Source organism: Balaenoptera physalus (genome assembly GCF_965194825.1).
Source record: "Balaenoptera physalus genome assembly, chromosome: 7".
NCBI lineage: Eukaryota > Metazoa > Chordata > Mammalia > Artiodactyla > Balaenopteridae > Balaenoptera > Balaenoptera physalus.
In genome coordinates this window covers 107,363,140-107,376,085 of record NC_138886.1, presented here as the reverse complement: position 1 = coordinate 107,376,085, position 12,946 = coordinate 107,363,140, and the positions used below count along the sequence as shown (strand labels likewise).

The 12,946-nt window shown below is 41.6% G+C and overlaps 1 protein-coding gene across 2 annotated transcripts in view; it reads right to left on the bottom strand.

Annotated features, from left to right (window-relative positions):
• Positions 1–12,946, bottom strand: part of XPO7 (exportin 7) — an 87,686-nt gene that overhangs the window by 8,139 nt on the left and 66,601 nt on the right. For both annotated transcript variants that reach the window (XM_082471251.1, XM_082471252.1), the window contains exons 12-21: positions 11,921–12,114; positions 11,360–11,465; positions 9,149–9,284; positions 8,558–8,631; positions 7,314–7,394; positions 6,315–6,378; positions 5,794–5,902; positions 4,709–4,815; positions 2,320–2,408; positions 1,210–1,317 (exon numbers count right to left, since the gene is read on the bottom strand). In XM_082471251.1, the coding sequence (XP_082327377.1) occupies positions 1,210–1,317; positions 2,320–2,408; positions 4,709–4,815; positions 5,794–5,902; positions 6,315–6,378; positions 7,314–7,394; positions 8,558–8,631; positions 9,149–9,284; positions 11,360–11,465; positions 11,921–12,114 (1,068 nt within the window). The remainder of the gene's footprint in view (positions 1–1,209; positions 1,318–2,319; positions 2,409–4,708; positions 4,816–5,793; positions 5,903–6,314; positions 6,379–7,313; positions 7,395–8,557; positions 8,632–9,148; positions 9,285–11,359; positions 11,466–11,920; positions 12,115–12,946) is intronic.

Sequence of the window (12,946 nt, the reverse complement as noted above, 5' to 3'; positions counted from 1 at the left end):
TTAATGGCAGTGATACCATTTTAATTCCTGCTTAATATACTCCAGTAGCTTCCCGTGTAATGAGAGTACACGCCATCCTTCACTACTGCTGTACTAAGTCACCACACGATGTGTCTGACTCGTCACCTACCTTGACCTCCCCTCCCTCACCAGGCTCCAGCCAGTGGCATTCTGCTGTCTCAAGTCCCAGCAAGTTCATCCCATCTTGGGGCCTCTGCACTTGCTTTCTGTTGAGAGTGCTCTTTCCCCTCATCCTTGCAGGGATACCCGAATCTTTCTGCTCATTCATATTACCTTCTCTGAGAGGCCTTCTCTCCTTCCAATTCCCCTCTGTTTTATTACCTTATTTAACTTTTTTCATAGCACGTACCACTGTCTGAAATGATCTTCCACACTTTTTTTTTTTACTGTCTGTCATCCCCCCGAAATGCAACATCTAAGTGGGCAGAGGTTTTGTCTGGCACAATCGATATGAAAGTGCCTAAGTGGCAAAGAGTAGATGTTCTTAAATGTCTATTTTATAAATGAATAAGTCTTAACTGTAAGCCTCATGGGAAGCTATAGCTTCTATGAATATTACCCACTTCTTCACTAAGATAGTTTTAAAAATTATTAATTCTCAGGGTGCCTTAAGAGGCAGATACAGACCTGAAATTCCAGTGAAGTCAAGGTGCTGGAGTTTTCTTTCCTTTCCATCCCTAAGTTGCTGGGCAAATCTAAAATGTGGTATTTTGGAAATCTTTCTCACTTTTAAGGTAAATCTTTACCAATCCAGCTGTAATCTCCCTAACAAATCCCTTTCTGCAGAAAGAGTGTTCTAACATGTCTGCATCTCTCAACAGTCTCTATGAAATGTGAACTATGGAATGTGATGGACGTGGCACCATCACTAAATGTTAACTTTTATACACGTGGGCAGGGAAATCAGAATTTTGGTTGCCAAATTCACTTCTCTTAAGAGTGGCTATCTTGAGACTCTTTTTAAAGTGACTTATTTCCTGCATGCAGCTATGGCTTTGTGTGGTTGGGGACACCCTTCTTTCAAACAAATAAAAACATACACTATAATCTTTTAGAGGTTTTCAAATTTTGATAGCAGTGAATCTTAATATCTTCCACAATCTGCTGAAAACACTAGATAAAGCAAATTATCTTAGGGATCTCTCAGATAAAAGGGCAGTTGTACCCTTTGAAAATCTCCCTGCTTACCTATTATGAACCAATTCAGCCATTAGCTTGAGCACAGGTGTGGTACAGGCTGGATCATGGTACCATAGCTCAATTGCCCGCTGGAGAATTGGCATGTAGGATGGGTAGCTGTAAATGAAAAGCTAAGGAAGAATTCTGAATCCAGAAAGGTACAGAATTTAAAATAATTTCTCAGCACTGGTCAAGCACAAACTGCCAAATTATAGTTCTCTAATTTCCTGTCTCTTGCTTGCTAATCTTTTTTTTTTTTTTTTGAGGGCTTTCTCCAGTTGTGGCAAGCGGGGGCCACTCTTCATCGCGGTGCGCGGGCCTCTCACTATCGCGGCCTCTCTTGTTGCGGAGCACAGGCTCCAGACGCTCAGGCTCAGTAATTGTGGCTCACGGGCCTAGTCGCTCCGCGGCATGTGGGATCCTCCCAGACCAGGGCTCGAACCGTCGTCCCCCGCATCGGCAGGCAGACTCTCAACCACCGCGCCACCAGGGAAGCCCTCTTGCTTGCTAATCTTAAGAGTCTTTCTAACCAGAAGGTGCTAAAGCGACTGTGTGTCCTTTAACTTGTAATAGGGATCTAACGACACACTGTAATTTACATAATGCCTTTCTTCTGAGGAGCACAATATATTTCATATTGTTCTACCCTCTTACCACTTCTGTAATGTGACAGGGAAGCAGCTAGTTCCTTTACATAACTATCTGAGAAACAGAGGCACTTAGATTTGAAGTGATTTGTTCAAGGTTATGAAGTTAGTAAGGTCAGACTTTCCAATTCCTAGTACAGCTGTCTTCTTTTGGTAGATTGAAATGTCTCTCTTTTCTAAGTGTAGCAAAATTCACATGCAACAATTCCACGGGCATTTATAACTGGGACCAAAAGAGAAACTGAGAAGCCACCTCACTCATTTCCCAATCTCAGTGACCAAAGCAGGCAGCATCATATTACTGGACCACTATGGAATGACAGCTTACAAGACATATGGCAGGCCTTTTGGGTAACTCTTCACCTTCTTTTGCCTCACAACTCCTTCCCCCCACCTTCCCCGATGACTTCATCACCCATTCACACTCCAGTCAGGGCTTGCTGTGGTACGCTCCTAGTCTGAGTTAGGATACATCCATTCAAACAGCATCATGAAGCTGGTCTTGGCATTGAAGGCGAAAGCTATCCCTCTCAGGTCTCTTACTAGGCCAACTAGAGTTCGCTGTAGTAGAAGGCAAAAATATGTTAAGATACAAGAAAGACCAAACCTATAACCACCTGATGGGGATTTCACATATCTGTAATCAAATTCTTCCTCCCATCATTCAACAAATACTCCTTCCCAAATATTCTCAATCGATCTCTTCCATACTAGAATGGAATCTTTTCACTTGGAAAGTTAGTTTTGGAAGCTTTTTATACCAAGAGAAAGGGATGGTTCTTGGCCCATCACGGCAAAAATAGAGGCTGATAAAATTTTAAGACATTAATGTGATAAATCATATGTAAAAAGTAGAAAAGCAAAAAAGCTTATTCAAGAAGAGGTAGGGAAAAAAAAAGGCAAAAAAGTACATACAAGAAGAGGGAGAAGAGGCATATTCCTAAAGGTCTGGTCCACATCTAATTACAAAGGTGCCAGTGCCACAGGAATGCAAATGCAGACTCCGCCAGAAGCAAGACAAGAGTCTACAGGTATCTGCCCTTTGGTTGGGGTGTCTGGAAATAAGACTGATGTGCCGGATCTTGGACCTATAAAGTACTAATACTATACTTTTACAGAAAAAGAGTGAGACCCAATGAGGTCAAATAATTTGCCCACAGTTGTGCTGGTAGGTAGAAAGAGGGCCAGGATTAGGACTTATAACACCAAGACTCCAAATCCAGTGCTCTCTTTCTCAGTAGAACTTTTACTGGTGGGCTCTGAACAGCAATAAAACCGCTTTCAAAAGCTAACAATCATCAGTAGGCACAGTTGGGTATCCTGACTCATTTATCAAAAATGTCTGCACTTCTGCTAACAGTCTGCTTTAAGCAAACAGTTCTATTCCTGAACAGATACCATAAGCTCAATTTTAAGTCTGAGACACGGGCAATCTAAAGGACTTGTTATATGAGGCATGACAGTTACGGTGATGGTTGTAGTTCATGGCCAAGGTGGTTCTTTCATTAATTTTACTTGTTTTTTGATGGGGGAAAGGGCTGATATTCACTGATATCCCTCACTTATCCTTGACAGTGGTTGATACTCTATCCTGTTATTGATCTGTTCCACATTAACCTTAGCTTTGAATGGTACCCATCTCAGACCCCAGAACACTGGAGTAAAGAGGAGAGAGTTGGGCAAATGGTGTTGCTCTCTGACTTCCCTGCTAATCTGGAGAGAGAAAACTAAGAGGCTTTCTAAAGATGAAAAAGGAGAATTTTAGAATGTCAGGTAAAGTCTGGCATTTTGGGGGGCAATACCCTTGGGCTATTTGGTGGGTCTAAAATTCAGTATCAGTGTCATTATGAACACTGCAAAAAAGTCCTACAAACATTAATAGTCTAGTGTTTTCTGGTTTTGGTACAGAGATCTATAGGTAAAGAGAGCAGGTGTGCATGAAGTAAAAAGATGAGGAAAGCAAAAAACCAAGAAATGACCATTCTGACAGCCAGAAATCAATAACTAAAGGTAACTTTAAAATTCCATTTGTATGGAAATTCACAAACCCTTCTAAATGACTCATGGATCAAAGAAGAAATCTTAATGGAAATTAGAAAATACAGAGAACTGAATGCTAATGAAAAATGTTACATATCAAAACTTGTGGATTCTGGAGACCTGTTCTACAACAATATGAATATACTTAATGCTACTAAACCATTCACTTAAAAATGGCTGGCTAAGACAGTAAGTTTTATGTGTTTTTTATGCCAATTAAAAACAACAAAAACAAAACCAAAAAACACTTGTGGAATAATATACCTAGAGGGATATTTATAGTTTTAAATGATTACATTAGGAAAGAAGGGCTGAAAAGTTAAGAAGTTACAACCACAGAACAACACCAAGGAAAAAGTATGAAGATAAAGATTAAGGGTAGAAATGAATGAAATACAAAACACAGATAAAACGGAGCTAAAACAAAGCAAAAAGTAACAAATCTCTGGCAAGATAGCTAGAAAAAAGAGAGAAAGCACTAATAAGCAGTACTGAAAATGAAAAGCAGGCATAACTAAATATACAACAGAGATTAAAAAGGCAATGAGAAAACATATAAAATAACTTGATGCTAATACATTTAAAAACTTAGATAAAAAATCCTAAGGGCTGTTTAAGAACACACTTCAACTAAAAATAGAGTTTATAAACTTACACTGGTTCTTCTATTTCAAAATCCTTGGAGTCCAAGAGATTGAGTAGAAAGCTAAATTAGTGGAAAATGCATGGATAAGCACTATTTTCTGCAGTGCGACCCAATCTAGTCTCTCTCAGGGACTGCCCTCAACCAGAAGCGATCAATCAGTGGGTGAAGGACTCACCTTTGCCTCTTGCTCGTTGAAACTATTAGTACTAAACATCTGGGCCACAGCCTCAAACGCCGCTGTGAGCGGCAGCATGAACTGCTCATACTGATCTTCATCCTCTCCTGCAAGGAAGACAACCTGGGCTGTGACCCCAGTACAAAAAGATGCAAGGCTGTGTACGCATGGAAAATAAGATGGTATGACAGATGAGCAGACCCAAGGATAATCCAGAGGGGTCCCTTGATAATCCCGATAGGTACTAGTAGCAATTTCAGAATACAATGTATGTATAGAAATAATTTTTAAACTAGAAAAATCGTCACGGCAGAAATCATCTAGTCCAGGGATGACCCAATTTTTTCAGTACTGAGGTTCAGTATCGGAGATTCTGATGTGTACAACGTACTGTGTTGCTTATGTTTCCTTAATTGAGAACTATAGTCAGTTGAGAAAGGACTGAGGCTGGGGTATGAGAACTAGATGAGACTTGAACTTGAATCAGGCGCTTGTGGAGGCCCTTCTTTTTATATCTTTCTTTTTTTTTTTTTAAGTAATCTTCCGTAAACATAGAAGGTTTTATAATGTAATTTTAGTAGGATTAAATTTAAATAGCTAAAAAATTATGATACTATTAAGCTTCAGTTTATAAGTTGAGCCCAAACTGCTAATATCACAACCAGGGCCAGAAAGGTGCTTAAGCCCTCCTGGTTCACATGTGCCAGTGAAGTGGGTACTGAGGAGTGCTGGCCGTCTCAGGTGGGTTGCACCTCAATGTGGGAGAAAGGGATTATCTGGACAACAAGATGCATTTAGGAATCTCAATTCTCAGTTCCCTTATTTTGTAGATGAGAATTATGAATAGAATTTTAGAACCACTGCACATCAAATGAAAACTTCAGACTCATACTGTTTTTCTCTTCCAGTTACTGGGACCATGATAGCATGATCTGTTCTTGGTGAAATCAGACTGTTATTTCAGGTAGTTTTGTTACTGTTGAAACAACAAAAAAGACCTCCCCCACATCTAGTTTTCTAGCCTCAAGTGAAAATTTAGAACCATGCCAGATTACTTCACGAGCCTCTAGGATTTATTGCAGTACCTAAATCCACCATGAGGAGACGCCCAAGTGCTGTGTAGAAGGTAGTTCGACATCGCATGTCTGTCAGGTTGGACTGATTGTTAATACCCAAAAATGAAAAGTGCTCGCTCTATAGAAAAAAAGAAAACAAGTTAAAAAGATAAAAACATGGGTCAGAGGTAGAATGCAAGCCAGTAATTTCAGAATTACTGAGCCCTTTCAAGCTAATGGCTCTATTATCATTCCTTAAGGGTATAAGGGGTATTAACATTTTTTAAAAAAAACTACTGTTATTGTTACCTACAACTAACTTATCTCCGTATGAGTAACAGTCGGTGACTTCACCATAACTCAGGTTATCTGGATCCCAAACAGCAGCTCTCACGACAGTAAGTGTAACCTGGCAGTGGGACGGGAGTCAGGGCACAGCCTTTGGCGGCAGCAGCGCCAAGGAGCTCAACTTAAACATCTCCCTTGTTTGCTGAGAGAGTGTGTGTGTGTGGCTGGAGAGCAGAACCAGGAAGAGGGGCTCAACCACTCACCGTGTGATTGTTCAGCATGAACTGTACCGCACTCAGCTTCACTAGTTTCCTTACACTACTGTATGTAAAGACAAAGGAAGAGGGTCAAGGAAAGTGTGATGCAAACTAAGAATCTTTAATGCAGGATGAGCACTTTCTAGGTGAGAGTACTATCAATTCCATATCCCAGCTATCTTATTTTTCTTAACCATTTGAGTATGACACTGCCAAATGGGAAAAACAGGTGTTCTCTTCTAAGCAGCATTTAACTGATCAGTGAGAGAATACCCATACCAAAGTCCTATCTGTAAGAAAAGAGAAAAAACCCAGCAGTTTCCCCCAAGAATCATGATATCCTAGAGTAACTTTTCTCAATGGGGCTGCTAGGGCTTCTAATTAAGCCCTAAAGCCTGCGTCAGGCATCCACTGTGTGTGGTGAATTAACCTCTCTCCTATGCATTTAGAATGAGACTAGCTATGTACGTACGATCTTTGGGAGAACTGAGAAAAAAGTCACTCAGATCATTTTTATAGGGTTTACTTCTCTTGCAGACCCCTGGTTGTGAAAGGCTGTCTTAGAGCAATTCAACCTTTACAGCAGACTGAGTCCAAGTCAAGAGGAAGTGTAGTGGCTACTTTTATTGCAAAGTTTGTAATCAGGCGGCTTCTACCTATAAGCTGATAGAAAAATTCAGATGGACTTTGCTGCCACCTATGCTAAAACCTTGGCTACAAAGAGTGTGTACCTATCAGACAGACCTGTTGGGTATTTCTGGATCTTAGAGATAGCCAGGAATAAATCTGTGGTAGACTATTAGCTTGTCGGTTGGCTCATTTTTTAGGGTCTGGAATTATTCCTGGATTCTGTTTGGGTATTGCCTTTGGTTCCTAGGAGAATGGAAGATAATTTTAAGTACACATACAGCTAAATTAAAAGAGAAATGGAGGAGGCCATGATTTCTAAGACTGTGGCACTCCACAGTTCCTGTCTTGCCCAGAAGCCAGCTTAGAAAAGGATATCCAATGGAGAGGTCATTGAGAAGCTGTAGTGTCTTGGAGGTGATTGGTTCACAACGGCCCCAGTACTTCAGGTTGGTGATGCTGGAGGACAAAAAGAAAAAAAAAGCAGGAGACACTTTTGATATGCCTGGTATCTTTGAGAGCTGGGAGAAGAAGAAAATCATCCATCAAGAATCACCACACATCTGCATCACCAATTCACAGACATCACAACCACAAAAAATGGGTATAAAATCTCCGTACTTACATTTGGTTGACTAGAAAAATTATCCTTCAGATAATCTTCACTACTTGGTTCCAAAGCTACACTGGCCCATACCCAGGCCCTTGGAATTCTGGGGCACTCCAGGGCTGATTTCTGCAGCAAGGGTAAGAGATTTCTGCGGCAGTGATAACATGCAGACGTATGCAATTCTGCACCTGCACCATCCACTGTCAGCTGCAGAATTCTAGTAGCCCTTGCTTCTGGATTCTTGGCTGGCAGAGTCCTTTAGACCCCCTTTGCTTTTATCATCTTAAATGATTAACCAGCTCATGGATATGAGTGTTTAGGATTGGGATGGTTGGAAGGAGGCAAAACGTCACATTGCACACAGCCCTGGGTAATATATTTATTTGGCTCCTAGTGTGTGCTTTGATAAATTGAGCTCCTAAAAAGGGGCAAATGTAAACAAAGGGGCATAACTTAAAAAACAAACAAACAAACCAAAAAAACCAAAAAAGGGCCAATCAGGAGCTGCAACTTTGATGACAATCCAAACAATAGCACTAGATTTTGGAGATTCAAGACTCTCAGAGGGTGTTACGCTTCTTGAGAGGAGTAAGCCTGTTTTAGAGTGGGGCTCTGCTCCTGGGGGCACACCTAGTGGAAATCAGTGCCAGAAAGTGAAAGCCCACTCTGGGCATCCTGGCAGCAGGGTGATCTGGTGAGGAGCTGAGCACCAGTCGCTGGGGAGGAAGGTCTGTTTTGCTAATGCCATGGCAGGGCTTCACCTGTGATTCCAGAGGCTGTAGATGAGATTCCGTGCGAACAAAATGAAATCCTTGCCTGTACAAGCCTGGAATGCTCTGGGGCCGGGCCATATCTCTAAGCACAGCTTGTCACACACTCAAATGCACAATTTTCTGACGCAAACGATCAATGCTGGAATACCAAGGCACTGGCAGCACAATGCCAAGATCACATTTTACAGTTGCAACAGGATTGCAAGGGACTCTTGCTGATGGCAAGCCAAAACACTTACATTTTTCCTATGAAGACGCTTAGGACCATGGTCTCATCATTCAAGCCCAGAACTTCTGAGAGTCGGCGGTACAGCTGGTGGTGTGTTTAGGGAAGAGAAAGTAACCAGAAAATATGGATTAGAAAAATCATATCCCAGTATTGTTTTTGTCCTCATTCAGGAGGCTAAGATATAAGAAGAAAACGGACAACAATGCTGGGGAAGTCTTTACTGAAGGAATGAGCTAGTTTCTAAGTATTACTAAATACTGGATAGATGCTGAGTTATCTTCAACCCTGAAATTACAAAAAGACTGTCAAAACCTTCTGTTGTTCTGAACATCAACTCAGGTACAGAGACTGAGAATTGCCAATCTGGGGGAGACCAACAGATGTTTTGACTGGTCATTTATTAAGCACATGAAGTACTAGAAAAATGGACCCAATTCTTTGATGAGTCTCCCCAAATTCTACAGACCAAGAGGAACTATTTAGTTTATTCTGATACATAAAATCTGGAGATTGTACCTAAACTGCTCTCTGTCATTTCTCTTAATCAGAAATGCCACAACCAGAAGTGAGAACTAAATGGAGCCAACTGAGAGTCTGTTACCTTAGAGGATTTCTGCACCTGGTCCCCAATGTAGATCTTACGAAACTGTTCAAAAAAGCTCAGCATGGCCAATTCTAGTTTCTCGTTACCCGCCTGAGCCAAGCGAGAGTCTGTTAGGTTCATCAGCTGGAGCACCCTAGAGGCGGAAGAGCAATGATTCTCTCAACAGCAGGATATCCTGGTCACTGCAGAAAACCAACCTCCCCTGAAATAGGCACACATCCCCTCTCCTCACCCATCCTATTGGAAAGGCATTCTCTGCAGGCTCTAAGCTCCACTGAAGGAACACAATTCTCCACTTCTGCCCTACAGGAACCTCAGCCGAGGAGTATGAATGAACAGTTACATGTTTAAAACTTCTAGTCGCCTGAGACTGTAGATGGAGGCAGAACTCATAATTGCTTAAAAATAGTGGAAAAAACACTAGTACCAGGGTAATGGTCATCCTTGAAACTTCTGTGAGACCTTGAGTAAAGCAATTTATTTTCTGAGCCCCACTTCCTCATTTATAAAATTAGGTCGATTGGACTAAATACCAGTGGCTCTCAATCTTTTTTCTCATGGAGCCATAAAAGGAAAGGAGACACATGAAGGACAATGTTCACAGGCAGGTAACACTTCCAGGGACCAAGAGCAGATATGCTACCTGTGACTTCATCCCTCTTCCCTGCACCCATCCCCTCAAAAGAAAGCATACTGGAATGCTGGGATGAATAAGAATGATGCGATTACAAGTGAGTCATTTGGCATTTTGATAGTGTGAAAATAGGTAACAAACTATTTGTGACATCATGTGTGAATTGGACTCATTCATCGTGTTGGAACACTCAAGTTGAGAACCAGTATATGAGACACTGTCTAAACTCAATCTATATTATGACACACAGTATCACAGCAGGCTACAGAATCAGAAAGGTACTGGATTTCATCTTTATTAAATCTTTGATCAACTCTTCAAAAAATGCCAGTGTGATATGCCGTGGAGACTTTAGTCAGGATTAAGGCACCTAAGGGCAGATGGGCATCTGATAGATAAAGTGGGGGTGGAAAGAGACAAATGGGGATTTTCTGAATAAGAATAAAAATTATGGATTGAAATGTCTGGGGACCAATAAATTCTAAGGCATCATGTTAAAAATGTGTTTATCTCTAAGGAGAGCATCTGAAAGTTTAGAACCCTTCAGGGTAGCAGTTCTCTGCAAGGTAACAAAACCACTTTCATAAAAATACTAAAACATTATTTGCCCTTTCACTCGCATTCTCACATGAGGGTGCAGTGGGGTTTTCCAGAGGCTATAAGACGTGTGGTATCACAACAGACTGAATGCAGAAGCAGAGGAGAATCCAGCAGACTTCTACTATGCCAGACATTAAAACAAAGCCAGTTTTCTCATTCACTTCTTCTGAAAAAATAGTTATTAAAAACAACATATGTTGACATGAAATGGGCTTATTGTTATTTTTAAACAAATTCATAAATATTTTAAAAACTTCTCAGTTTTACTTTCTAATACGGTAAGTATCGATAGATATAGCTTACATAAACAGAGGCTCTTTGAGGGCCTCCATACTTTTTAAGAAGGTAAAGAGTCCTGAAGAAAAGGTTTGAGAACCTCTGCAGGCTATTAAAAAGTCCTGCCTCTTTATTTCTATGTTAAGTAAAGTTTCAGAAATCACTAAATGCTCATTTATAGGTTTTTAGTAAGATTAGAATCACAGACACGAAGTAACTTGAGATCCTGTACGAGGGAAAGTGTATGGTCAAGAGATTTGAAAGGCTGTAGAAATTCTGTAATTCCATCTTTGGGGATAGTTGAAGACCCACAGTTTCCTATTAGACTTACTCTGGTAAGGCAAAAGCAGTCCACATTTCATTAACTCTGAGATACTGCACTTAAACAGAACTAAAAGCTACTCTCCACTCTGTATCCAATATGCTTAATTCTATATCCATCATTTCCTTTGCTGAATTACTGCAGATGGTTTTTTAGTAAGGACTGTAGGCATAGCTGTTGCTGTACTTAATAAAAGGTTTGAATTTGAACTTGTAACAGTTCTTCATGGGCAATCAGCTTCATAAGATTATATTTATATTCTATAAATGGGGAGAAAAGCACTAACAGAAGCATGTCAAGTTCCCTGGTCTCATGACCCAAAATGGGGTGGGAGGGTCACAGCAGTGAAACAGGAAGCCTCCACGGGAGCACTTACCGACAGACAAGCTCACCGTCCATAGCATCTTGCTCGTCAGTGCTGGCAAAAGAGACCCGGCCACCAATCACTGCACCAATGATGTAAACCAGCCACGTCAGCCTTCCTACAACAGGAAGAAGACCCATTAGTGTCACCACCAGTGATCATTTCATGAAGAAACTCCTCACTGAGAGGTTCATTTCTTACTATGAGCTTCCTTAATCTCAAGAAACTGAAAAAGTCATGAAGTTTAACTGTTCTTCCAGAGAATAGCTACTCCTCTGCTCTGGTAAGGGTGATGCCAAGGGCGAAATTCATTAGATAACCAAGGCTCCCCTATCAGACAGGGTGGTTATTTTTACAGTGCAGTACCTTCTTAGAGTTAAACATACCCGCTGCCGGTATGATTTCAGTTGCTCCTCCCTAGTTCCCTGTGGCATTTATTATCAAATATTCCTTTGTGTATATGGAGCTAACTGATGATGGAAGAATTCTGGGGGGAAAGGTGAAAGAGAGGTAGCAACGAGCGAAAGCGTGCTGACAGCACCTTCTGCCAGGCCCCGTCCGCTGTCCACTCACCCTCCTGCACTGCAATGTCCATGGGGCTGGCGCTGGCACTCTGGAGCAGCTCCTGATAGGACTGGGCAGACTGGTCAAACAACTGCACGAGGAGCGCACATGTCTTCTCATATTCGCAGCGCCCGATTGTAGACAGCTGGTCCAACTGCTGCTGGACCAGACCTGTGTCCTCCAGGGGATCTTCCAGTCCGTCTCTACTCCCAAGGGAAGAAGGAAGGCGCTCTCTTAAAATATGCCTACTGATTTCTCTGTCGCAGCAGTTCTCCTTCTCCATTCATCCACCCCGTGCAGTTGTAGAGGCCCACATCCCAACACCACTTTCTACCAAGGAAGGAAGGTTAAGAACAGGTGGAAGGCAGGTGCCTCAACCTAGCATCAGTCTCCCGTAGGTATGCTCTGCCCATTGGCGTCCAGTCTTCCAATTCCCAGTCGCTTAACATTTGTCTGCCATGATCCTCTCAGTCCTACGCTTCTCACCCCTAAAAGCTCTTGGTTCTCAGCCTCTTGTTTGTTCCTGACTATAGTAAACTTTGTGACTACAAGTAACCTGTCCCTTGTGTGAGGCCATTGTGACCAGATGTGTTGTGGAATTCAGAAATCTTCAGATTTTAGGGAGGCACTATGATGCTTCTGCCATGTAATATGAACCCTCCCTAGGCTGTGGCATGTCAAATACAATATTCCTGTAGCAAAATGTATAAATATTATGAACAGTCACACGAAGTAGAATTTTAAAAAAATGACTATAAATGGTCTCATATCAGCACATGTCAAGTTTTGCCACCAAATGAGTTTTGTGCCAAACTTCTGAGAAAAATTAATTTTCACATCTTAAATTTCAGAAATGCAGATGAGGCACTGTGGCTCTATACCAGGTCTTGCCTTATCTACTGGTTTCCTAGACTTGAAAGTCTTACCATAAGTTCGCCACGTACTGTTACATCATCGTATGACAACCCAGCAGCAGCAACACCACGGCAGCAAGCATTTCAGAGCTGTGCGTTTACCATGACCACACACGAGGCC